This window comes from Heptranchias perlo, chromosome 29 (assembly GCF_035084215.1).
Source record: "Heptranchias perlo isolate sHepPer1 chromosome 29, sHepPer1.hap1, whole genome shotgun sequence".
NCBI classification, from domain to species: domain Eukaryota; kingdom Metazoa; phylum Chordata; class Chondrichthyes; order Hexanchiformes; family Hexanchidae; genus Heptranchias; species Heptranchias perlo.
The window spans coordinates 16,273,130-16,299,763 of record NC_090353.1 but is presented as its reverse complement, the minus strand read 5'-3'; the positions used below and the strand labels follow the sequence as shown (position 1 = coordinate 16,299,763).

Here is a 26,634-nt window from a genome sequence, read left to right as displayed (position 1 = left end):
ACCGGGTGTTGTCTCTGATCTCTCCCCCTACCGGGTGTTGTCTCTGATCTCTCCCCCTACCGGGTGTGGACCCTGATCTCTCCCCCTACCGGGTGTGGACCCTGATCTCTCCCCTACCGGGTGTAGACTCTCCCTTTCTCTATCTCTAGCAACCTTCTCTCCTCAACTCCTCTCTAACACTCGGATCTTCTCCCAGTCGCTCCGTTCTGCAGTCATTTATTTTATCTAATTATTTCAATTTTTACCTTAATTTTAATTCTTTAGTTCATCTTTCTTGATTCCCAATTATTTTTCTCTTTCTCTTCCCTCTATCCCTCCCGTTCTCTCCCTTTATTTCTCCGCTCTCCTCACTTTTCCCTCTCTCCTATCTCTCCTTCCCTTTTTCTTTCTTACCCTCGCTTTCCTTGTCCATCTACTTCTTCCTCTTTCTTTAATTCCTGTCCTTCATAAACCACCAGTGACCGGATAAGTTTAAAGCTCCTGAACACTAAAATTGCAGTTTTTGATCTCAAGTCTCTCCAGTCCCGTGTCCATTGATCAGACACCCTCCTCACAACCAATGCCAGCCTCAAGCTGCAGCAATGGGCTGGGTGTGAGCTGGAGCTTCCCCACTCCATCCGCGTCCTGCCCTCGGATCCTCATCACCGCCTCGCCCGGAGACTCAGCATGGAGACCAGGCACAGACGGTGGGCTCTCCTCGGGGTCCTGCACACCTTCCTCAGCCTCTGCCACCCTCACCCCCAGCCCTGCCACATCCTCAACAGGATCGGACACACCGTGCGCCTGGGAACCGTCCTGCCCACCCCGCAGAAAGCTGCCCTCCAACAGGCGGTGGTGGAAGCTGTGGATTCTGCCCACAGAAGAAACCTTTTACCCTACAACTTGAGCCTGGAGGTGGTTAGCAGCCGGAGCTGGCACCCTGACCCCCACTCACTTTTACAATCCATCTGCCAGGCTATCGTGGTCCGGGGAGTCGCCGCCGTCCTGGCATTCCCACAATCTGCAGAACAACTTGTCCAGATGGATTTTTTATCATCTTTCCTGGAAATCCCTTTCATCAGTATAATAGAGCAAGGAGAGGGGCTGAGAACCGAGGTAAGGTGGCGAAAGTTATCCAACTTCAGAGTGCGGCTCACTCTGTTTCTAAATTCAGGATTTCCTTTTTCCTCTCAATTTGGTTTGAAACCTTCAATCTTATAATAAGCTAGTTTGTAAGGTGCAAGTGTGGGTGTCCAAAGGGTTAAAAGTGCTTTAAATTCCCGCACAGGTACCTGAGAATCGGACCCCGCTCCAGGAAGGAGCAGATTTCAATCGGGTTGCACTCTCGGGCTGTCTCTGGGTTTAATCTGGAGGTTTCCTGCGGACTCGGTAGAATTTCAACTGACAAATACAATGATTCCCAGCTGCAGCTCTTTCGTTCCCGACAACTTTTCACTTAAAAGACGAGCAACTTAAAATAAAAAGAACGGATTCTGGCGATACTTTTACTGTGAATCAGTTCGAGCTCTCTGATTAAATTGGTCATTTCTGAAATTAACTTCGAATCGGCAACAGAATTTGGGGGAAGCGAGAAGTCTGCGTTAATTTTAATATAAGTAAAACACACAGACAGCTTTATATTGGACAAAATCGTAATATATTGTACCTGCTGTCACAGTATAGCGTCAGTAATGGATTCATGGTAAAAGTATTCTTTTTAAGGACTAAAATAACTCCACCATTTAATCCGATTAAATGGTGTTAATTAATATTAACCAGAGTAACCCGGCGAGGCTGTTCACAGACAGCAGCTGGGTGGTTTATTTCTGGGGTGATTTCTTACAGTTTTTGTCCTGGGATTTTTAATGTTCCCCAGTTAGCAGATTGAAACTCAGATTAACGCCTAATAGTGAGGGAGCGGTGCAGTATATCACCTGTAAACTCCTACCCCCACCCCAGAGAGAGTGAGTTCCCCAACGGAATGGGGATATTTTCATTCTAAAATGAATGCTCTGTTGTAGTTAACCAAAACCCAGATGCAGGGTGAGATTTATCATTAACACTCCCCAGCTGCAATTTTTACAGCACAAAACACTGACAAAAGATTTTTTTAGAAGGCTGCTGCACTCTTCCCCTGGCTCAGTGGGTATATGTACCACTTGGTATGGTTCTGAGTGAAGAAGATGCTAAATTTAATCCAGAGTCTGTGCTGTCACTTGATCTCAGACAGGGTGACAGTGGGGACACTGTATTTGGTGTCACTGTTCCCTCCTGAGCTCAGCACGATCAGACAGGGTTCCTGCTCCTGATCACCATGCTGCTCGAAGGTGCATATGGTTGGGCTTCGGTTGAGGACAGAATCAGGCTCGGCTGTGATACCCTCATGGTGGAATAGCCTACTAGCACTCATTGTCTGAAGAATAGCCATGTGGGCAACTACCGGAGGATGGCCAGCCCCCTGGTCCATCTCCAATAAAGGAGAGCATAACACTTCCCCTTGACATTCGATGGCATTACCATCGCCGAGCTCCCCACCATCAACATCCTGGGGGTCACCATTGACCAGAAACTCAACCGGACCAGCCTCATAAATGCCATGACCACTAGAGCAAGTTAGAGCCTGTGTATTCTGCGCCGAATGGCTCGCCTCCTGACTCCCCAAAGCCTCTCCACCACCTATAAGGCACAAGTCAGGAATGTGATGGAACATTCTTTATTTGCCTGGAAGGGTACAGCTCCAACAACACTCAAGAGGCCCAACAGTACCCAGGATAAACCAGTTTGCTTGACCAGCACTCCATCCACTGACTTAAGCATCTACTCCCTACAACATCAGCGCACTGTGGTATTGTACTATCTACAGGATGCATCTCAGCAACTCGCCAAGGCTTCAGCAGCACCTCCCAAACCTGTGACCTCCACCACCTAGAAGGACAAGGGCAGCAGGTGCATGGGAACACCATCTCCTCCTAGTCCCACACCATCCTCACTTGGACTTATATCGCCGTTCCTTCAGTGTCACTGGGTCAAATTCCTGGAATTCCCCACCTATCAGCTTTGTGGGCATACCTTCACCACACGGACTGCAGCGGTTCAAGAAGAAGGCTCACCACCACCTTCTCAAGGGCAACTAAGAGTGGGCAATAAATCCCAGCCTTGCGTGTGACGCCCCACATCCCAAGCATGAAAAAAAAAGGTAGCCACACCCCAGTGGGAGTCAGCACCTTCAGGAGAGAAACATAGAAAATACTAGGTTAGAGAGGTGTTATGATTCTCCAATCTTCTCTGCTCCTTTCCTGGAGTGAGTGTCAGCAGCCTATTTGATTGTGGGGGCATCACAGCTGAGCCCGATCCTCTCCTCATTCAAAATGCACACTTTATAGCAGAGGGCACTATTGTAAGTGGGAATCCCAGCTAATTTTACCCTTCATAGTTCAGTGAGATTGGATAACAGCTTAGGGATGGAATCATCTTCACTAGGCTGCTGTTTTATCGTCAATAGGTGTCACTAGCGTGTTTGATGAAATAGGTAGTAATTGTGCTTATTGGTACAAAATGGAACTAACTGGATTATTTTTGGTGATAAAATATTACAGCAATAACATGGCTTTGGATGAGTGATGAATGACTTGTGTTTAGTTTAAATGTGTGCTTCAGCATTTCACTCGCTAATTTCTAAGATGCACTTTGGCATGGTTCCTGGTGCAGTCCTGGGGCACTGCCAGATGGTGTCATTATTGCAGCTGTACAGAATGGAGCAGGGTTATAACAGCTCGTACTGTAATCACTCCGGGCAGTGGTCATTTTTTAATATTTTGTTTTTGACTGACTGCAGCTCTGGTGAGATGTAGTGTGGCATGGATGGCTCGTACCATTCTGTGCCCATGGACAATGAACACACCAACCAGCACACGAACCTGTTAGAGTCCTGTACATTAGGTTCTTACAGAATGCGACTTAAAGAAATACAATAGCTGTGTTTTTTTTGGTCAATTATTTTTTCTTTCAATATTTTATCCTCTCCTGACTCTCACAGGGCTCCACAGGCACCAACAGCCCCAGTGTGTCACCAAAATGGCCATTCTTCATGTGTGAACCTGGACAATGAGTGTCGGTTGGGTATTCCATCCATGGAGGACTCCACAGCTGAGCCTGATCCTACTCTTACCCAAAATGGGCCTCCCAGCATGAGTCACTGAATAGCAATTAGGTACACAAATCGAGAATATTGAGACTAACTGTAATGTCCCTACTGCTACCCCAGCTGAGATCATGAATAAACCTGCTCGGTATGATTCTGAATGACTCTGCATAACTCTGATTAACTCTAGCTCTTAAAGACTCTATATGGCTCTGAAGGACTCTGTGTGGCCCAGCATGGCTCAGTAATTTAAGCACACTCTACTCTTGTCAGGTTCTCAGTTATTTTGCTGTCTCTTATGAAGCTTCTGGATTATGGCTAACAACAGCCGGCTGCCATATGTTGAACTGTGTAATATAACACTCATTGTGGCTCACACTTCACCACCGCAAACCAGCTGGTAAATGAACCACGCAAGATGATCCCAGGTTCCCCCCTCGATCTGTGTTGGGTTTAGCTTATCTGTGCTGAGCTGGTGCTAGTGCACTAAAACTGGCCCCACTTTCACTAAACTAGGGAGAGGAAAATCAGCCAAGGTTCACACTCCTAATCAATATTTAGTGACTGCCTGATGTGCATGTGTTCGGTTGTTGGATGAGGACAAAATTGGATTCGGCTTTGATGCCCACCACACTGTCTAAACTTGAACGTGAAGAATGGCCCAGTTATAAGTCTTTTGTCGGTGTCTGTGGAACTGTTACCCCCACAGAATTAAGGAGAGGGGGGCCAGAAAACTAGAAGGGGGAAAATATCTAAACATCTAATACCCCATGAATCAGTTAGGAAATTAAATCCCAATGTTACTTTTGCATTAATGCTTAGACTGTGGGCAAATCACCAGGGCTAACCAGATTTTAAGTTTTGACTGTGATACAGAAACAAACACTAATATTGCAGTAATAAATGTAGTTAAACACTAGGACTAAATTTGTTTTGTAATATCAACTTTACACAATTTAAATAAAGATGTTAAAAATCAAATTTAATTAAATATTTAAAAAATCAAAAATTTGCTCACTTTGTCTTCCTGATTTCCTTTATTCTGTCTCTGCTTCTCCCCATTATTATATTTCTTTTTCTATCTTATATGTAACCTATTGTATCTTTTTTTAATTTTTAAGGTTTTAGACTTACCACTTCACTGTTTTCTCACTGCAGATTGGCATGTCTTAACAATAAACACCTTTGATTAGAAAAAGACAACTCCTGAATACTGTCCTGCTAGAAAGTGTGCATGCACATCAAGTGAGACCAGGATTGGGATCCATTGTGATGCCCTTTGTGGTTGAATAGCTCATTGACACATGAAGAATGGCCACTTGGGTGGGGTACCAGAGGGTACCTGGAGCCCACGGAACCTTTACCTGAGCAAAGAGTCAGCATCTTCAGGAGAGGAGGCAAAAAATATTGGGAAAATAAACTTGGTCACTTCTTTTAATCCATCAAAAATCAACATCCGTTGATATTAAAAAAACAATTCCTACAGTGGAATAGTTTTTGAGTTGGGAGAGGACTATGTGATGTCAGGTCTGTGGGAATTACTGTCCTTGTCATCTGCCTCCAACTCTGGGAACAGAATCTATGTTTGATAATATTCTGTAGTACTGTTCAGTTTGAACCAACTACACATTCACAACAAAGAACTAACCATAATTACAGAGCCTCAAAAGGAAAATCAATACACCTCAGGACCTCCAAACAACGTGTAAACTATACATTTCTCTGCTCCACTTTCGCCCCCTCCCCCAATTCCTGTTTTGAATGCATTCGTGCTTGCTGGGCCATGGGGACTTGGTCGCCAAAAGCTTTCTGCTACCTCATCCAAGTGAACCTACACAGTGACAGTGTGCGCAGGGCTAATCAATCATTAGAGCATAACAGCTGAGACTGACCCTGTCCTCACCCAGCATCAACATGTCCACTTTCCAGTGGGGGTCACTGAATAGTGATCGGGAACTGGATCTCTGGCTGACTTTTCCCATCCATAGTCCATGCGCACTGAGGCCAATTGTAATGCCCATAGGCTGCCCAGCTGAGAACAGCTGACTCAATACAGACAAGACATCACAACTATATGGGGCAGGCTGAATGGACCAGTAGGTCTTTTCCTGTCTGTCATTTTTGTATGTATTACAAAAATTGAGTGTCATAAGTGTTGCTTTTGAGTCTGTGTGACATGAAGGGAAACAAAGTTTAAGTGAGTCAGAACTGATTTCACTCACTTTTCTGAAGGAGGTTTTCAACAAGTATTAGTTTGTAAAGCTGTATAAGACAAATTAAACCACTAAAATATTCTATTTATCAGATTTTCTCTGTCTAGAAAGATCCCAGTTTTCAATTAGCTTTTAGGTCTCTAAAAGTGGTGTTATTGGATATCATTTTCCAGGAGTTCCCTCTCTCACTGCCCAATGTTCCTTTTCAATTCTAATATCAAAGTAGCATATTACACCAGATGTGTGGTACCTCGGCTACAGTAACAAGCTGAAAGGGGGTTTTGTGAGAAATTGTAATTAGGTCTTTTTTGTCAGCTGGGTGACTGACACATATGGAAATGTCATCTCCGAGTTTAAGAGTCTCCAAAGCAAGACACTGAGAAATCCACACAGATGCAGTTTCTGTTTGCCTGATATGAAGTGTATACTCTCTTCCCATACGGACACATCCACTAACCTAATTCAAGAGTGCTCAGATCTAGGTATTCCTCAGTGTGCACAGGGGCATTTCTGGAGCTAAAACCAGCTAACACCATCTATCCTACCAGTACAGAGCACTGGTAAGCTTCACCTTGCTTGAGTAGCCAGGACCCCCCTACCAATTAATACATTGGCTTGTAGGGTAATCCAGAGCTATTTAAAGATTCCTAGTCCCCAGTGACAGGCCGACCGCTCATGGTTCCTTTAATGAGCCAGACTGGCTGGTCAGTCATCAACAATACTCTGGATACTATGCACCTGCCTGGTTCAGATATTGGATAACTGAGTTGGCCACAGAGAGTAAATTGGTTCTGATTTCCATTGTTAACCTGATCATCTTGGAGTTATCTCAACCCCAGAGACCCTTAAGAATAGTCGTGGACAACTGGCAAGTGTGGGTTTGAGTCCACTTTACGTGGACAGCAGGCACCAGGAGCTCCTCACATTGTGAGCAGCACAACTCATCATAAATTGTGAGATTAAATTGACTAGTGTTTGTGACTGTTCTAAATATAACAGTTGTAAATGGCAAGGACAATCAAAAAAAGAAATTGTTAACTTCAGAACAGACGGCCTGTCAGGGCAGATTGACAAAGGATGGGGGAGACTGTGGTAGATCATGTAGTCCTATGATGGCCAGATTATAGGAAGGATATCATTGATTGAGAGGGTACAGAGGCAGCAAAGAAGATGGGCCTGGGTATTCAGACTTTAAGCTATGAAACAAAGCTAAGGAAGTCAGGCCTGTTTTCTTCACAACCATTTCATAACGACTCTAGCCAGGTCACAGGAAGGTCATGTTGATTTTAATCCCCAAGAACGAGTGGGTAATGAAAATAATTGATTTTTCGAGCTCAACCGCAACCCGGCTCCAAAGCCGTGTTTAACGGAGGCGCGTTTGGATGCATGCGAGTAACCTACTCGCTGCAGTTGGGACCTAATTAATGTAGGTGGGTGGGTTATTATCTCAGCAATTAACGTCCTTCTCTGACGTTTAATTAAGTCCTTTAAAATTGAATTTTACTGACCTTTAAATTTAACACCTCCAGCGCAGGTCTCCCAGGGCCCGTGAATCTTGCCAGTGAAAAGGAGGGCTGGATCATGAGGTAAGTGCCTTTACTGCACTGCCTGTGGGCCAGGAGGAGCAGGAGTGTTTCTTCCAGGCCTAACAAGCTCACTTGCTGCGATCGGACCCCCGCAATCAGCCGACCTCCCCCAACATCCGAGACCGAGAACCCCATCCCGTGTCTGAGACCCCCCCCCCCAATGTCCACGACCCCCCCAATGTCCATGACCCCCCCAATGTCCAGGACCCCCTCATTGTCCGAGACCCCCCGATGTCCGAGACCCCCAGTGTGAGTACACTATGTTGGTCGTCAGTGACAAAGATGTACTTCTTGTCCGTGTAGAATTTTTAACTTGTACAAATTTAGTACTGGAAACAGTGCACACTGGGTTAATTGTAAGTTTCTATAAATTGGGGTCTGCAATACAGAAAAAAGACTTAGTAAGTTATGGTAGATGAAGGCAATTAATATGATCTCTGAAACAAAGGTATTCTCATGTGTTTAAGCGGGCCGAGTATAGAGACGTTTAGTTTCAGCTATTTGAGATAGTTCAAATAGAGGAACAAATGGCCTTTCCATTGTTAATGGTTAGTTATCCCCCTCCCCGATGTCCGAGACCTCCCACGATATTTGAGACCCCCCCATGTCCGAGACGTCCCCCAATGTCCAAGAGCCCCCTCAATGTCCGAGACCCTCCGCCAATGTCTGACTGCTCACCTCCCCAACGATGTTCGACTTTCGCCACTCCACCCACCCCCCGCGATCGTCCCCCCCCAACTAACCCCAAAGATCCCAATCTCTCCCCGACGCACTCCCCACCCCCCATCCAAACTCCGACTTACCTTCCATTCACTCCCCGGCTGCTTTCCCGCCTGACAGGCAGTCAGTCTGTCAATCGAGCTGGCTATCGGGCGGGAAACCGATCAAAAACTTTTAGAACAGGTCCTACCGTTAAACTCAGTAGGACCTGCAGGAAACCCTTACTTCCGGGTTCCCTGTCCGCAACCCAACCCCCTGCTCTAATCACAACCCCAAGTTTAAAATCCAGGCCACTGAGACAACAACAAGAGAAAGTGAGAGGAATACAGACAAAGAGAGAAAATATGAGAGGAAGATGAACATGAAAATAGGGAGGAAGAAAGAAAAGCTGCTTTTATATGGGTCTAGTGACATGTCAGTACTGCTCTTCCCCGACACATTGCTCTCGCTAAGGGAAGCAGCCAAGGAAGACTCAGTAGAAAAGAATCTTCACAGACAGACACTGCTTAGATAAGTTTTCCTGAGCTACAGGACCAGGCAGCACTGGTGGTGCCCAACCAATAGAAGAGCCGCAAAAAAGGGAATACAGGCAGGTGTGGGACAGACTACAGGCTGGTGTGGGACAGACTACGGGCGGGTGTGGCACAGACTACGGGCAGGTGTGGCACAGACTACGGGCGGGTGTGGGACAGACTACGGGCGGGTGTGGGACAGACTACGGGCGGGTGTGGCACAGACTACAGGCGGGTGTGGAGTAGACTACAGGCGGGTGTGGGACAGACTACATACAGTTTAAAAATCACAATGACTTTGGGTTCGAGTTCACATCTAATGAAAATACAATTAATTTTGTTAATTCTTTCAAAATTGCTTAATCTTTTAAAAAACAATTTAGTAAAAGAGAACAATCTTTGCCCTGATCGTGCTTTGATTGTTTTACATAGGGGGTAATGGAGCAGTGGGATATTACTAGTGTAACTGAAGTGCAGAATAGATTGCTAAAAAATGTTATTGAAATGTACAGTAAAAATGGGTTCAAGAGACAATTAAATCTGTTTCAAGAGAGAGAGAGGGAGAAGTGGCTGGGGGATATGATGGGTGGGTGGGTAGGAGGTGGGCTAGTGAGTTGGTGGTTTAGTAGGTGGGTGGGTAGGTAGGGAGTTAGTAGGTAGGTAGACTGGTGGTTAGGTGTGTAGGTTGTTGGGTAGGTAATGTGTTGGGAGTAGGTAATGGGTTGTTGGGTAGGTGGGCTGGTGATTAGATGAGGTTGGTATGTGGGTTGGTAGGTGTGTAGGTTGGTGGACAGGAGGATGGGTAGGTTGGTGGGTGGGTGGATAAGTAGGTAGGCCAGCTGAATGGGTATTTGGGTAGATAGACTGGTGGGTAGGTGAGTAGGTGGATTGGTGAGTAGCTGGCTAGGTGGGTTAGTGGGAAGGTGGGTTGGTGGAAAGGTTGGTGGGTAGGTAGGTAAGCTGATGGGCAGGTATTTTGATGGGTAGGTGGGTTGGTTGGCAGCAGGGTTGGTGGGTAGGTGTGTAGGTGGGTTAGTGGGTAGGTTGAATTGATCTTTCAAAAATAAATCACTTGTTGGGCCTGCTAATCCTAAAAATATTTCTATTTGTTTTTCTATTGATTTTTTTCAAAATTTAAAAGTTTTGCTGAAACAGTGATTGCATCATTGGTGGAATTACTCAGAGCAGTTACAGAGGCTATTGGAGCAAGAAGAAACTGAATCAAAACACTTGGATCCAAGCCCAAATATGAATTCCATCTGGACCTGGTAAATTGAACGGTCTGCTCTGGCAGTTTAAAAAAGTTTATAAATCTAAATTAGAAGTAATCAGTTAGGAGGACTCCACTGATGGCTCAATGATAAATGCACCACGCAGGCTATAGAGCATCTTAACTTCAATCTCTTGGCTGGGGTGAGTTAGCAGATCACAACTGGGAAAAAATTGACCAGGGTTTCCACTCCTGATCACTACCAAGTGATTCCTCTTGGAAATGAGTGTGTGTGTGTGTGTGTGTGGATGTTGGCTGAGGGCAGGACCGGACTTGGGTGTGATGCCCTCCATGGTGGAATATCTGACTATTGCTCACAGTCTAGGCCGACACATGAAAAAGAAACACTTTAGGAGGGCACCTGCTGCCCGTTGAACCTGTACCCCAGCGCGAATCAGCACCACCAGAAAGCGAGGGGAGAAAACTGGAGTTAAAAATTAGTTAGTTGGTGTCAATCAAGTAACAATTCATTTTTCACTGGCGCATTGGTTCTGCTTTTCTTGTTTCCTGTGGAGTGCTGTTTTGCAGGATTAGAGTTTGATTCCTGATGGTTGCGACTACAGTGTGTGCAGCCCAAATACACAACCTTTCTTTAATCCTTCTCTTTTATTGATTTGGGTTAACAGTTGGCTTGTTTTTATTTCCTCTTCATGCCTGTTTGCCATATTAAATCACTTTAACAACAACACATGGAGAGATCCCCCGGAATAGCAGACAGCCTCTCCATTACTAACCTGTCATTAGCGCACTGAATAAAATGATATACATCCACTTGGGAATTGGTGCAGTGACAGCCCAGTGCTGAGAAGATCTGGATAAGACAATGGTGTCAGCTCGTCTCAACTCACTTAGCTTCTGAAGTGAGTCTAGGTCAACTATTTAGTAATGTGCTCAGTGGTCATTTAAAATTCAGTCTTTTCTGAGATTGGATGCTGAGTGCCTGTCACTGTATAATACAGGAGGCAGTGAAATGTTTTCACTGAATTCCGTCTGTTTTGTAAAGCTGTTTTCCTCATTCTTTGCCTTGGGCTTGTCCATTTTATCATTTCTATTGTGTCCTTTGTGACCTCATGTATCATAATTGAAGCTGCTGTTCTCCGGGTTTAACTGTAAATACTTAGTGTAGTGGCGGAGAGAGAGGGGGGAGTGTATAAATGAAGGTACTAAACTGGCTTTTTAAAACTTTCTCTTCTCCTGCCCTGAAGGTGCCGATTCTTCCTGGGTTAGGGAGGGCGTAAGGAGCCTGGACTCCTGATTTGCTATTTAGTGAGCCTGCTGGAAAGTGCACCTGTGTGAAGATGTCGGGTAAGGACAGGACCGGGCTCAGCTGTGATGCTGTCCACAGTTGAATAGCATGCCAGGCTCACACATGAAAAATGGGCATTTGGAAGAGGTGCTTGAGGGCACCTGTGCACCTAATACCCCAGCGAGATTCTGTGCCTTCAGGAGAGGAGGGAAAATCAAATAAGGATAAGGATGTAATTTAAATAGTTTTGTAAATGTAACTTTCTTTTATCTAAAAGTCATTCTGAATGTAGCTTAAAATTTATTGTGTTAGATGGATATTATTAATTGTAATCATTTTACATGTGCTACTGCAGTGCTGATTTTAAAAGTAGGGTGTCAGCTAGGATATTTCAGTTAACTTGGCCATAACAGATGGGAGTGACTGGGGCCGGCTCAGGCTCAGGCTAGGGGATCGGGATCGGGATCAGGCTTGGGCTATGGCTCAGGCTGGGTCTCAGGCTGGGGCTCAGGATCGGGATCGGGCTTAGGCTCAGGCTTGGGCTCAGGCTCAGGCTTTGTACTGTGTAATGGGACAGGGTTAATTAGTAATCTCACAGTAAAGGATCATCTGGGGAAGAGTGATCATAATATGATAGAATTTCACATTGAGTTTGAGAGTGATGTACTTAAGTCCAAAACTAGAGTCCTAAACTTAAATAAAGCCAATTACATAGGTATGAGGGGCGAGTTGGCTAAGGTAGATTGGGAAATTAAATTAAAGGGTATGTTGGTTGAAAAGTAATGGCAAACATTTAAAGAAATATTTCAATATTCTCAACAAATATACATTCCATTGAGAAATAAAAACTCCACGGGAAAAGTGATCCATCCGTGGCTAACTAAAGAAGTTAAGGATAGTATTAGATTAAAAGAAGAGGCTTATAATGCTGCCAAGAAGAGTAGTAAGCCTGAGGATTGGGAGAGTTTTACAAACCAGCAAAGGACGACCAAAAAATTGATAGAAAGGGAAAAAATAGAAAATGAAAGTAAACTAGCAAGAAATATAAAAACAGATTGTAAGAGCTTTGACAAGTATGTAAAAAGGAAGAGATTAGCAAAAGTAAATGTTGGTCCCCTAGAGGCTGAGACAGGAGAAATTATAATGGGGAATAAGGAAATGGCAGATGCGTTGAACAAATATTTTGTATCTGTCTTCACAGTAGAAGACACAAAAAGGATACCAGAAATAGTGGGGAACCAAGGGGCTAATGAGAGTGAGGAACTTAAAGTAATTATTATCAATAGAGAAAAAGTACTTGAGAAACTAATGGGACTAAAAGCTGATAAATCCCCTGGACCTGATGGCCTATATCAGAGGGTTCTAAAAGAGGTGGCTGCAGAGAGAGTGGATGCATTGGTTATGATCTTCCAAAATTCCCTGGATTCCAGAATGGTTCCAGTGGATTGGAAGGCAGCAAATGTAAACCCGCTATTCAAGAAAGGAGGGAGAGAGATAACAGGGAATTACAGGCCAGTTAGCCTGACATCAGTCTTCGGGAAAATGCTGGAATCCATTGTTAGGGAAGTGGTAACAGGGCACTTAGAACATCATAATATGATTAGGCAGAGTCACCATGGTTTTATGAAAGGGAAATCATGTTTGACAAATTTATTAGAGTTTTTTGAGGATGTAACTAGCAGCGTAGATAAAGGGGAACCAGTGGATGTAGTATATTTGGATTTTCAAAAGCCACTCGATAAGGTGCCACATAAAAGGTTGTTACTCAAGATACAGGCTCATGGGGTTGGGGGGGTAACATATTAGCATGGATAGAGGATTGGTTAACGGATAGAAATCAGAGAGTAGGGATAAACGGGTCATTTTCAGGTTGGCAGGCTGTAACTAGTGGGGTGCCGCAAGGATCAGTGCTTGGGCCTCAGCTATTTACAATCTATATTAATAACTTGGATGAAGGGACCAAGTGTAATGTATTCAAGTTTGCTGACAAACAAAGCTAGGTGGGAAAGTAAGCAGTGAGGAGGACACAACGAGTCTGCAAAGGAATATAAACAGGTTAAGTGAGTGGGCAAGAAGGTGGCAGATGGAGTATAATGTTGTGAAATTAGAGGTTTGGTAGAAAGCATAGAAAAACAGAATATTTTTTAAATGGTGAGAAACCATTAAATGTTGATGTCCAGAGAGTCTTGGATGCCCTGGTACAAGAAACACAAAAAGTTAGCATGCAGGTACAGCAGGCAATTAAGAAGGCAAATGGCATGTTGGCCTTTATTGCAAGGGAGTTGGAGTACAAGAGTAAGGAAGTATTACTACAATTGTACAGGGCTTTGGTGAGACCACAACTGGAGTACTATGTACAGTTTTGGTCTCCTTATCTAAGGAAGGATACACTTGCCTTAGAGACGGTGCAACAGAGGTTCACTAGATTAATTCCTGGGATGAGAGGGTTGTCCTATGAGGAGAGGTTGAGTAGAATGGGCCTATAATCTCTGGAGTTTAGAAGAATAAGAGGTGATCTCATTGAAACATAAGATTCTGAGGGGGCTTGACAGAGTAGATGCTGAGAGGTTGTTTCCTCTGACTGGGAAGTCTAGAACTAGGGTGCATAGTCGCAGGATAAGGGGTTGGCCATTTAAGACTGAGATGAGGAGGAATTTCTTCACTCAGAGGGTTGTGAACCTTTGGAATTCTCTATCCCAGAGGGCTGTGGATGCTGAGTCATTGAGTATATTCAAGGCTGAGACAGATATATTTTTGGACTCTAGGGGTATCAAGGAATATAGGGATTGGGCAGGAAAGTGGAGTTGAGGTTGAAGATCAGCCATGATCTGACTGAATGGCAGAGCAGGCTCGAGGGGCTGTGTGGCCTGCTCCTGCTCCTATTTCTTATGTTCTTATGTTCTTAGTCTGGGCTGGGGCTTGGGATGGGGTTAGGGCCGGGATTCGGGCTCGGGCTCATGCTGGGGCTCATGCTGGGGCTGGGACTTGGGATCGGGCTCAGGCTGGGGCTCATGCTGGGGCTGGGGCTCGGGATTGAGCTCGGGCTGGGGCTCGGGCTGGGGCTTGGGATAGGGATCGAGCTCAGGCTCGGGCTGGGGCTGGGGCTGGGGCTGAGGCTTGGGATCAGGCTCAGGCTTGGGCTGGGGCTCGGGCTTGGGATCGGGCTTAGGCTCAGGCTGGGGCTCATGCTGGGGCTGGGGCTCGGGATCGAGCTCAGGCTCGGGCTGGGGCTGGGGCTCGGGATCGGGCTTAGGCTCAGGATGGGGTTCGGAAGCGGGATTGGGCTCAGGCTGGGGCTGGGGCTGGGGCTCGGGATCGGGCTCAGGTTGGGGCTCGGAGTTTACTTATTGGAAGAAATTAACAGCAGTTGACTTTACTTCTACAGCACACTACAGAAGTGTCTAACAATTATTAAGCAACCAATAAATGTTCCAGCCTTAGTGACGTGTCTTTAATTTTCCTAAAGAGAAATACATACTCATCACATCTCCCTTCTTTTGAGTCAATGAACAAATTGTACCTCACTCTTGGTGTCTGATCCATTGTAACTTGTAAACAATTTTACAACACCAAGTTATAGTCCAGCAATTTTATTTTAAATTCACAAGCTTTCGGAGGCTTCCTCCTTCCTCAGGTGAACGTTTCCAACAACATTTACCTGAGGAAGGAGGAAGCCTCCGAAAGCTTGTGAATTTAAAATAAAATTGCTGGACTATAACTTGGCGTTGTAAAATTGTTTACAATTGTCAACCCCAGTCCATCACCGGCATCTCCACACCATTGTAACTTGACTCAGATTCCTGGATGGTATATCACCTATAACTCTCCCTGGAATGTATTCTTCTCCCTTGTACTTAGTGTGCATCACAAATTGTCCCTTGTTGTCAAATTGTGCTCCTGGAATATGCACGATAACCTTCAATGTTTTCAACTCGGGCGTGTGCTGTGTGCACTGTGACATAAGAGGAATATTCACACTGTTATAAACCGTAGAATTCTTGCCACGATACGTCTGGTCACATATAACTAACCCAAGGCAAATTGACTCCTGATCATATGTTTTATTGTTAATGGTCACTGGTTTAATCAGCACGATGCGGCAAATCATTTCAAAATGCCCCAGCTTATTACATTTCCTGCATCTCTGATTATGCAATGGATGGTTATCTTCCGGACTGTGTCTGTGATTACACCATGTACGGGGCACAGTCACTGTGTCTGTGATTACACTGTGTATGGGGCACAGTTACTGTGTCTGTGATTACACTGTGTATGGGGCACAGTTACTGTGTCTGTGATTACACCGTGTACAGGGCACAGTCACTGTGTCTGTGATTACACCATGTACGGGGCACAGTCACTGTGTCTGTGATTACACTGTGTATGGGGCACAGTTACTGTGTCTGTGATTACACTGTGTACAGGGCACAGTCACTGTGTCTGTGATTACACCATGTACGGGGCACAGTCACTGTGTCTGTGATTACACTGTGTATGGGGCACAGTTACTGTGTCTGTGATTACACCATGTACGGGGCACAGTCACTGTGTCTGTGATTACACCGTGTACAGGGCACAGTCACTGTGTCTGTGATTACACCATGTACGGGGCACAGTTACTGTGTCTGTGATTACACTGTGTACGGGGCACAGTCACTGTGTCTGTGATTACACCATGTACGGGGCACAGTCACTGTGTCTGTGATTACACCATGTACGGGGCACAGTATCTGTGATTACACTGTGTTACATTGGTCGGCAGTGACAAAAATGTACTCCTTGTCCGTGTAGAATTTTTAACTTGTACAAATTTAATGCTGGAAACAGTACACACTGGGTTAATTGTGGTTTTCTGTGAATTGGGGCCTGCAATACAGAAAAAAGACATAGTAAGTTATGGTAGATGAAGGCAATTAATGTGATCTCTGAAGCAAAGGTGTTCTCATATGTTAATGCAGGCTGAGGATAGAGACGTTTAGTTTCAGTTATCATAAGTGGATTAAATGGGGGAACAAACGGCCTTTCCATTGTTAATGGTTAGTTATCCACTTATCATTGATAAGGGAATTGCAGCCTTTTGCTTCAGTGTAACTTCAAAGGGCTTTGGATCATATTCCTGTTTATAAACAATACTGAAGAGATGACACCAAGTGACCTAGGCACAGATCTAAAATCAGGCCCCGCCTGGGTAGTGTTTTTGATTGACAGCTGTGTCTGAGACCTTTGAGATGGGAACAGGGCTATTGATTGCTTGTACTCCACTTTGACATACAGCGGTGGCTAGGGATCTCCAATTACAGGATTAAAATGAACTTCAGGTGTATGTTAAGAGTTAGTTTCAGTTCTGCAGCCTGCAGAGCTTTGTGTTTAAGTGTTGTGCCAGCCTGCGGAAGAGCTGAACTAATTTTCAAATAGAGCCTGTACCGCAGGGTAGGAAGTGACTTTATGTCTTAGAATGCATATTAAAAGTGAGTGGCATTTTTATTACTTTATGTTTTGAGAATAGTGGAGAAATTCACTGTGTTATAACGTTTACTATTTATTAACCTGTCTTACGAACATAGGACCAGGAGTAGGCCATTCAGCCCCTCGAGCTTGTTCCGCAATTCAGTTAGATCACGGATCACCTCAACTCCATTGCTGCATATCCCTTGATACCCTTATCTAAATAAAATAAATTATCAATCCCAGTCTTAAAATTTTTAACTGACCCAGCTTCCAAAGTCTTTTGGGGGAGAAGGTTCTAGATTTCTACTACCCTTTGTTTGAATGGCCTGGCTCTAATTTTATGATTATGTCCTCTCGTGCTGACTTCCCCCACCAGACGAAATAGATTCTTTGTATCTACCCTATCGAATCCATTAATCATTTTTAAACTCCTCTATTAGATCACCCCTCAATCTTCTATACTCAATGATGTACAAGCCAAGCTTATGCAACCTGCCCTCATAATTTAACCCCTGGTATCATTCTGGTGAACCTGCGATGCACCCCTTCCAAGTATATCCTTCCTGAAGTGCGGTGCCAGATTGAATGCGGTACTCCAGATGGGGATAATACTTTTGGGTTAAGAGCCTGAATTTTGACCTGGTAAGAGTGTATATTCAGTCAATTATAAAAGAGAGGAGAATCACATGATAACAAATGAACCCTTCCAGTAACTGGCATACAGAGTAAGAGTTCACTGTATGATCCTTGGGCCTCACTATTGCTTATCTGGATGTTGGACAGAAAAGGGTGCACTACAGATCATAGAGGATGTGAGGTCCATGGTTCAAGTGGGTGTTAAAGATGCCATGGCACAATTTGAGGAAGAGCAAGTATCCTGGACAACATTCTTCCCTCAACCAACACCACCAAAAGCTGATTAATTGACCATTTATTTCCTTTGCTGCTTTTCCTGACTTATACCTTACCGTGTACAACTTTGCTGCAGGCTCCAGGTGCCCCCTGCTGGTGATGCAGTGGCTAAACAACATCTCAATGTGTTTCAAATCCCTCCAGTCAGTTCACCCTTGTCTTCCTCCTTCCCCTCTCCCCTCAAGGATTCAGCACCTTCAGGAGAAGAAAGGAGAAAATTGGGGAAGAAGATAGTTCCAATCTAGTGACATCAGTCCACTGTCTCTATGGTGCTGAACTATAATCCCTCTAATGCCAATGCAATATGGCAGGTTAGCATAGGCTTCTACAATAGGCTTCTTATTGTAAAACACTGTACAACAAGCCAAGAATAAATCTGTGCTGAGCACAGTGAGCGTGGATCAATATCTGTCTAATAATTAGCCCCAGTTCCTGCAAACATAGTTAATCAGGATGGAAGCATTGGGAGGAAGGGGAAAATGAATCACAAATCATTCATTTTTTGCCCAAAGAATTTTAAATGTATCAATACGGAGACAAAACCAAGATTTCAGTTCTCTATTTGAATGATTGTGTGGATGTTTTAATTCCTCCCCATTTTCTCCCCTCCTCCCAAAGGCACCGGTACTCTTGCTGGGTACAGTTGCAAAGAAGCCACCATTGGTACTTCAAATGGTTCTTATGTGAGCCTCGCCATTGATTATTGGCAGGATATTCAACTATGGCGGGCATTAAGGTGGAGGTTGCTATTAGCCTTGTCAGCAGGCGCACTGCCCATGGGATTGGTGGCATTCATCTCTTGAGTTGGGCAACTTTCATTCCAATCTCCAACGCTAAATCTGATGCCCAGTGTTGAGATAAGACAAAATTACTTTAATTTTAGTCAGAGCAGTAGAACCACAGGAGATAAATTTAGACGAGTGACAAGTACATTTTAAATATTACTTAGAAAAAAATTGTTACTCACAGGGCAATGAACGTTTGGAATGGTTCCTTGAGTGTCTAACACACGGAGCTCCTAACCCAACTACTGAGAAACCCCATCTACAGAATCCATACAGAACGCTCACTCTGTCCATAGAGCTCAGACTCAGGATGGCAAAAGCCAAGGTTTAGAAAAATGCAGGTATATAGTGGTGTAACCTAGTGGAATCAGAGACATTAAAGTAATTCAAGATGCAGTTAGGGCATTGGGCTGGGTCAGTTGGACAGTGGTGTGGGTGAGTTTGGTCGGTGGTGTGGGTGAGTTTGACAGTGGTGTGGATGAGTTGGACGGTGGTGTAGGTGAATTGGACCGTGGTCTGGGTGAGTTTGGACTGTGGTCTGGGTGAGTTTGGACTGTGGTCTGGGTGAGTTTGGACTGTGGTCTGGGTGAGTTTGACCATGGTCTGGGTAAGTTTGGACCGTGGTCTGGGTGAGTTTGGACCGTGGTCTGGGTGAGTTTGGACCGTGGTCTGGGTGAGTTGGATGTTGAGCTGGGTGTAAATCCTAGAGACATGAGCTCAAACAGCCTTTTTAATCCTTGATTTTGGATATTCTTGTTTTCAAACTCAAGCTCCTAATTCTGAAACTAATTTACTTTCCAGAACCCACTGCATCTGCAGATGAGCATGGAAAGCTCGATGACCTCCTTGATGGACTTACTCATCAGTGTCCTTAAAACAAACGCCTGGTATGATGTCAGTGTGATTTTGTGCCACAGCTGGGATATCTCCAGGTTCCTCAGCTACCTGAGCAACAACTCCAACTTTGAACTGCGGGCTTTACTCAACTTAACAGACATGGATGATGCGGGCATCATCCGCTTTTTACAGGAGAATTTGCATGATCTGAAGGGCTCGTCCACTTCTGTCTTGATGTTTAGCAGTGATGCCAAATGCTCTGGCTTTGTCTTTGAAACAGCAGCTGGGTTGGGTTTGACTTCCTCTGACTTTCACTGGGTTATTGGTCACCCGCTCAACGTTGAGGAGCTGCAAACCACAGGCCTACCTCTAGGTCTACTTGCCTATGGTGAAGTGAACAAACCAGTTCTGGGCAGTTACGTGAGGGATGCGGTTGAGCTAATAGCTAGAGCCATATCAACAGCAGTGTTTATTCGGCCAGACACAACGCTTATCCAAAGCATGGCGAACTGTAATGACAAACAGAAAGAAGGGACGTTATCTTCAGGTCAATACCTTTCAAGGTAAAACTTTTTTTCATGATGATATTTCAATGAATTCAATTTTTTCTTTCCGCAGTTTTCTCCGGCCTTCTCCTGAGGATGGAGTTTGGGTTCCACAGGCAGTGGCCGCCCACCAGTAGCCTAAACTGAGTGTCCGCAGGCTATTTGAGCATGGGAGGGGTTGGGGGGGGCGGGGCAAGAGAATAGCAGCCACAAATTGAACCCAAGACCTTCTGGTCCTGATAGCAACTAATAAGCTTTATAAAAATCAAATGGTTAGGGCCCAAACTTTCATTATGTTTAAATGTCTTTGGTTATTTGCAGCTTTCTGTTGGTTTAAGAGATATATTTTTCATTAAGCAGTCGTTGCTGGTTGGGAGAACCTACTAGTAGGAGTTGCTGAGTCTGCCAGCATGACTAAAATGAATTGACACAGGTCATCATCCTTAACTATCATTAACTCGGGTTGCACCAACTTCAGTTGCATGTGTTAACCTGGTCTCTACAGACTGTTCACTTCAGTAAGTCTTACCAGCCAGCTTCATCCAATCCTCCTTTGAACTTGTTTCTCTGGATGGTGAGGTGCAAAACAGCTCAGGTTGTCCTACTGTACTCCATTCTCCCCCCAGCCCCTTGCCAAAACTGGAGGAGGACATGGAACAGCGCAATCCAGTACATCCTGCTCCCCAGCAGATAGTGGCTGTCAAGGGTCCACACACAGATCTTCTCACCCTGCCACTGATAGCAGGTGTGGAGAATTCAGCAGCTGGGGCAGGAGATCGAGGTGCACCTCCCTAACCCACCATCACCTTCTCAAAGGCAACTAGGGATGGGGAATAAATGACGTGAGCTCCACCACATAGGAAGACAAGGGCAGCAAGGTGCATGGGAAGACCGTCACCTCCAAGTTCAACCTGACTTAGACGTATATCGTCTCTTCCTTCATCTTCGCTGGGTCAAAATTCTGGAACTCCCTACCTAACGGTACTTTGGGAGCAACGTCAACAAACAACTGCAGCGGTTCAAGAAGGCGGCCCACCACCACCTTCTCAAGGGCAACTGGAGATGGGGAATAATTGCCGGTTGTGCCAGCGATGCCCACACCCCAAGAATGAATTAAAAAATGACACGAGCCCAAATTGTCCCATCTCCGCAACTGTTTGATGGTTGTGGGAGATCCATCAGTTCAAACTATTTTACCAGCTGGCAGCAGTGAAGAGCCATCAGCCACAAAGTGAGAAGAGGAAGATTTTCACCCTTTGTTATTCATAGCAAAATTGTCCTTTATGCAATCATTTACCATTTCACTACAAATAAACAAAGGAAGTTGCCCACCTTGTGCAAGTTCGTGTTTTCCTTTGTTCCTGCTGTCACCCATCCTACACACTCTTCCTCCTCCACGTATCCTCACTGTATTGAAATCAAGATTCATCACACCATTTTCCTACTCTCACTTGCCCTTTCCTAGGACCCCAAAACTGTGGAACTTCTCATCTCCTTCACTCTTCCTATCTTCCTGCAATCTGGTGCCACCTAATCACTACTTCCTGATTTAGAATCATTGAACTTTTGGCACACAGAGAGAGGGCATATGATCCTTTGTGCTTTTGCTGGTCCTGGCTCCACACTGGAGCTGCCCTAATCCCGTCACCCGGCTCTTTCTCTGTATCCTTTTATATTTTCCCATTTCAAATGTTTATCTTAATCCCTCTTAAATGCTCAATTGGCTTGGCTACAATATCTGTATTGGTAATATTTAATCCAGATTTTACCTTGTCTTCTTTCTTGCCCTTTTCAGTCTTCCTAACGTCTTACACGGGGACCCCTGCCCTTCACCGAGGTCTCTCAATAATAAAACATTTTTAACATTTGAAATATAAAATAATTTTTTTACCCATTTTACCCAATGTTTTTGGGTGGTGGAGCAGTGAGGAGGGGGTGGAAGAGTTCCAGTTCCCCCCAGTGTTCTAAAGGCACTGACTCTCGCAGGGGTTTGGGACCCACGGGCATGGGCTGGCCTCCAGTAGCTTACCCAAGTGGCCATGCTTCCTACTCAAGGATTTGAGGCGAATAGTAAAGATGCATTTAAGGGGAAGCTAGATAACCACATGGGGGAGAAAGGAATAGAAGAGGGCAACATGAAACCTATGCCAGAAACTTTGTTCTTTGACACCTGTAGAACTTGTGTTACACATGGTAATTTTAAAAGTAGATTTGTGTGGACGTCAGGTTCATTGCCGCCATCGATTTGTTTGGGCCTAGGTGAAAAGTGAGACACCAGACGCGATGATTCTACAAACTGTTCCCTCTCTGTCACTCTTTTTTTGATGCTGCTATGGTCAATGCACCACTGGACTTTCCTCTCATTTCTCTAAAGCTCCAAATACCTAGCCCTACATGATCCTCCTCTTCGATCCTTCTCCCTGCGTCCTCACTGCATTGAAATCAAGACTCATGTCTCCGACTGTAACTCATTAATAAATTAATAAACACAATAAGGAATTCAGGAGAAACTTCTTTACCCAGAATGTGGAACTTGCTACCACAAGGAGTAGTTGAGGTGGCAAGCTTAGATGCATGTAAGGGGAAGATAGATAAACATATGAGGAGAAAGGAATAGAAGGATATGCTGATAGGGTTAGATGAAGTAGGATGGGAGGAGGCTCGTGTGGAACATAAATGCCAGCATAAATGCCAGTTGGGCCAAATGGCCTGTTTCTGTGCTGTACCTTCCATGTAATTCTATGTAATTCCGGAGTGTAGCCTAGACAGTGAGTTCCAGTGGGATAGTCTACCACGTGAGACATCACAGCTGAGAATTTTGCATTTGAAAAGTTATAAATGGCCCTCCATATTCGAAGACCTTAATTGATTGTGAGGTGTGATCGTATAGCTTAGACAACCTATGGAGGCAGTGGAAGTGGAGGATACTGGAAATTTTAAGAGGGCGATGGATCGATTTTTGACTTACCGGGCTAATGAAGATAACCAGAGGTGAATTAAGATCAGATATCTGCGACCGTTGGGGCTGGTTGAGTAGATGGAGTTGGTCGTTTCCTGGTTCTGTATTGTCCTGTGTTCCTAAGGAGATTTAGACATATTGGTGGGTGGGGGGTGGGAGGTGAGTTTAAGTACATCTAATGATGAGCTTGATTGACTCAGGTAGTCAGGGAGAAATTTTCCAGAATTTTGCATGAAATTGGCCACTTTTTTTTTCTCTTTCTTTGCCTGCCGCTCTCGCCAGGAATTAGTATTCACTGGTTATTGTGGAGCGTAGTACATAAAGCATTGATGGGTCTGATGGTCTTTTCTTACCCTTCTCTTTGTGTGTTCACATCTTTATGTTTAGATTACTTAAAACTTGGAAATAATCACAATGTAAAGTGTTGTCTGTCTCCACCCCTGTCTGAGCCCATCTTCTGCTGAAATCCTCATCTATGCTTTTGTTACCTCCAGACTTGACTATTCCAATGGTCTCCTGGCTGGCCTCCCATCTTCCAACCTCTGTAAACTTTAGCTCATCCAAAACTCTGCTGCCCGTATCCTAACATGCAGCAAGTCTCGTTCACCCATCACCTCTGTGCTCGCTGACCGACATTGGCTCCCGATCCAGCAATGCCTGAAATTTAAAAATCATATCCTTGTGTTCAAATCCATCGCCCCCCTCCCCCTTATTTCTGAACCCTCCTCTAGCCCTACAACCCACCGAGAACTCTGTGTTCCTCCAATTCTGGCCTCTTTTATATCCCTGATTTCCTTTGCCCCACCATTAGCGGCCGTGCCTTCAGCTGCCTAGGTGCTAAGCTCTGGAATTCCCTCTCTAAACCTCTCTGCCTCTCTACCTCTCTCTCCTCCTTTAAGACGGTCCTTAAAACCTACCTCTTTGACCAAGCTTTTGGTCACCTGTCCTAATATCTCCTTTTGTGGCACGGTGTCAAATTTTGTCTGATGATGCTTCCATGAAGCGCCTGGGGACATTTTGCTATGTTAAAGGCACTATATAAATGCAATTGTTCTTGTTGCCATTGAGCAATTTTTTTCCCACTTTTTTTCCCACAGGTTTTTGGCAAACACCTCGTTCAATGGGGTGACAGGTTACATCCATGTCCAGGAGACATCACACATTCGCACCGACCACAGTTACCATATCTGGAACCTGCGGCAGGACCCGTTGGGAAAACCCACCTGGGTCAGAGTCGGCAAATGGAACCGACAGAAAATCGAGATTGAACAAGGCATATGGCCTAACAGAATCCAAAATGAAATGAACGAGGAGAGCAGCTCATCTCCATCCAAGCTCCGGGTGGTCACCTTGGTAGAACTGCCCTTTGTTTTCACCAGGGAGGTTGACCGTGACGGCAGTTGTCCGGCAGGCCGCCTGTGCTTAGACCCTCACACCAAAGACCCTGCTGCACTGGCACGGCTGTTTGAGGAGCTGAACGATGAAAACGGATCAGTGCCAACAGAGTATAAGAAATGTTGCTATGGTTACTGCATGGACCTCCTGGAGCAGCTGTCGGGTGACCTCGGTTTTGAATTTGACCTGTATATTGTTGGAGATGGGAAGTACGGTGCCTGGAAAAATGGCGGATGGACAGGATTGGTGGGCGATCTCCTCAGCGGGGCTGCCCATATGGCCGTCACGTCCTTTAGCATCAATTCAGCACGAAGCAGGGTGATCGATTTCACCAGCCCCTTCTACTCCACCAGTTTGGGCATCCTTGTGAGGTCAAAGGATACAGCAGCTCCCATTGGCGCTTTTATGTGGCCATTACACTGGTCAATGTGGGTTGGGATTTTCGTGGCTCTCCACATCACAGCCTTGTTTCTCACTCTTTACGAGTGGAAAAGTCCTTTTGGAATGACGCCCAATGGAAGAAACAGAATAAAAGTGTTCTCGTATTCCTCAGCTCTTAACTTGTGTTATGCAATCCTCTTTGGACGGACGGTTTCTAGTAAGACCCCTAAATGTTGGACTGGGCGTTTCCTAATGAATCTCTGGGCGATCTTCTGCCTCCTTGTCTTATCCAGTTATACAGCTAACCTGGCGGCTGTTATGGTCGGAGAGAAAACCTTTGAGGAACTTTCTGGGATTCATGATGCTAAGGTAAGAAAGATTCAGAACATTTTATTTGAAAGGATAATGGAGATACATTTAACAATGTAATTCCAGAGACTTTTTTAAAGTGGATATCAAATATATGTCCATAAAATTAAAATGGCGATCGTATGATTAGTCCATGTTCCTGTCTCCACATCCCAGGCCAGACATCATGAGGACGATTTGATTATTTTAAAATTTAATTTCAAGTGCGCCTTGGTAGCACCCAGGATCGCTCTTTGCTCTGTGCTGAGTTAGCTGAGCTTGGTCTGGGTAGCAGTAGGGGTGCTGGCCTCAGTGCTCTGGTCTGAGGAGGAGAACAAAAAGATCTACCTGGGCACCTGCTCCTGATCACTATCCAGTGACCTCAGCAGGACAGTGCACGTGCGCGGACATTGGGTGAAATGGGATCTGGATTGGCTGTAATGACCTCCCCTCTCCCTGCCCCCAACACTCTTGGCCAAACAACCAGGCTGAGTTGCTGGATAGCCATCAGAAGCAGGAAACTCTGGATGATTTCCCTTCCTTACCCAGGGGCACTGAGGGCAACTGTAGCACTCGCCACTACCAGTACAGCTCAGTACAGACCAGGGATGGAAACTGGAACCTTCCTGTTTTGTTTACATCAGTACAATATCAGTCCGGGCATTTATCTGCTGAGGTGTCATGGGGAGCTCAGTGTTTGCAATCTCACCCGACTCACAAATCAATTTTTACTAATTTTAGAACGTTGTTTACTGAAATGTCTGATTCTATCCCTGTCAGAAGAAACACAATCCTTTAATATTTGCAAATGCTTCTCAGAGTCTGAACTGAGCCCTGCTTTACATCATACATTGTCAACATCAATTTTAGAGCAAATCTATTTATCATCCCAGAGAATTGGGAGCACTAAGCCCATTATTTAAAGTAACAGTTTTAACACAGGAAGAATTGTTCTGTTTTCTCCTTTGACAAAAACACTGCATCATTTGATTTGTGAACAGCTGCTGTCTGAGGACAAGGAAAGGATTTCAATGACTGCTTGAAAGGTCGCTGGGGTTAAATTGGGCCACATAGCGCCCGTATTTCAGGCCTCCTAAGGCCCCAAATTGGCACGTGCACATTTCCGAACAGAAGTTCGCCACCCGCCATATTGGGTAAGGACAAACAAAAGGTGACCTTTACCCATGCCTGAAGCAGGCTTTAGGCTCATTCCATATGCAAATAAGAGGCCTAATGCTTGCTTCAGGTCCCCGCTCCAACATCGGTTTTCCCTGAGGCAGCCCTGATCCCTCCCTGACCCCTGCGACAAGAAGTTCAAAGACCCCCAATCCCCGCAACAACAAGTCCAAAGACCCCC

At 45.1% G+C, this 26,634-nt stretch overlaps 1 protein-coding gene across 1 annotated transcript in view; it reads left to right on the top strand.

Annotated features, from left to right (window-relative positions):
• The first annotated feature begins 666 nt into the window (after nucleotides 1-666).
• The window catches only part of grin3bb (glutamate receptor, ionotropic, N-methyl-D-aspartate 3Bb), a 44,686-nt gene continuing 18,718 nt past the window's right edge, over nucleotides 667-26,634 (top strand). The window contains exons 1-3 of the mRNA XM_067968401.1: nucleotides 667-1,095; nucleotides 19,614-20,212; nucleotides 24,251-25,298. Coding sequence (XP_067824502.1) covers nucleotides 667-1,095; nucleotides 19,614-20,212; nucleotides 24,251-25,298 — 2,076 coding nt within the window. The remainder of the gene's footprint in view (nucleotides 1,096-19,613; nucleotides 20,213-24,250; nucleotides 25,299-26,634) is intronic.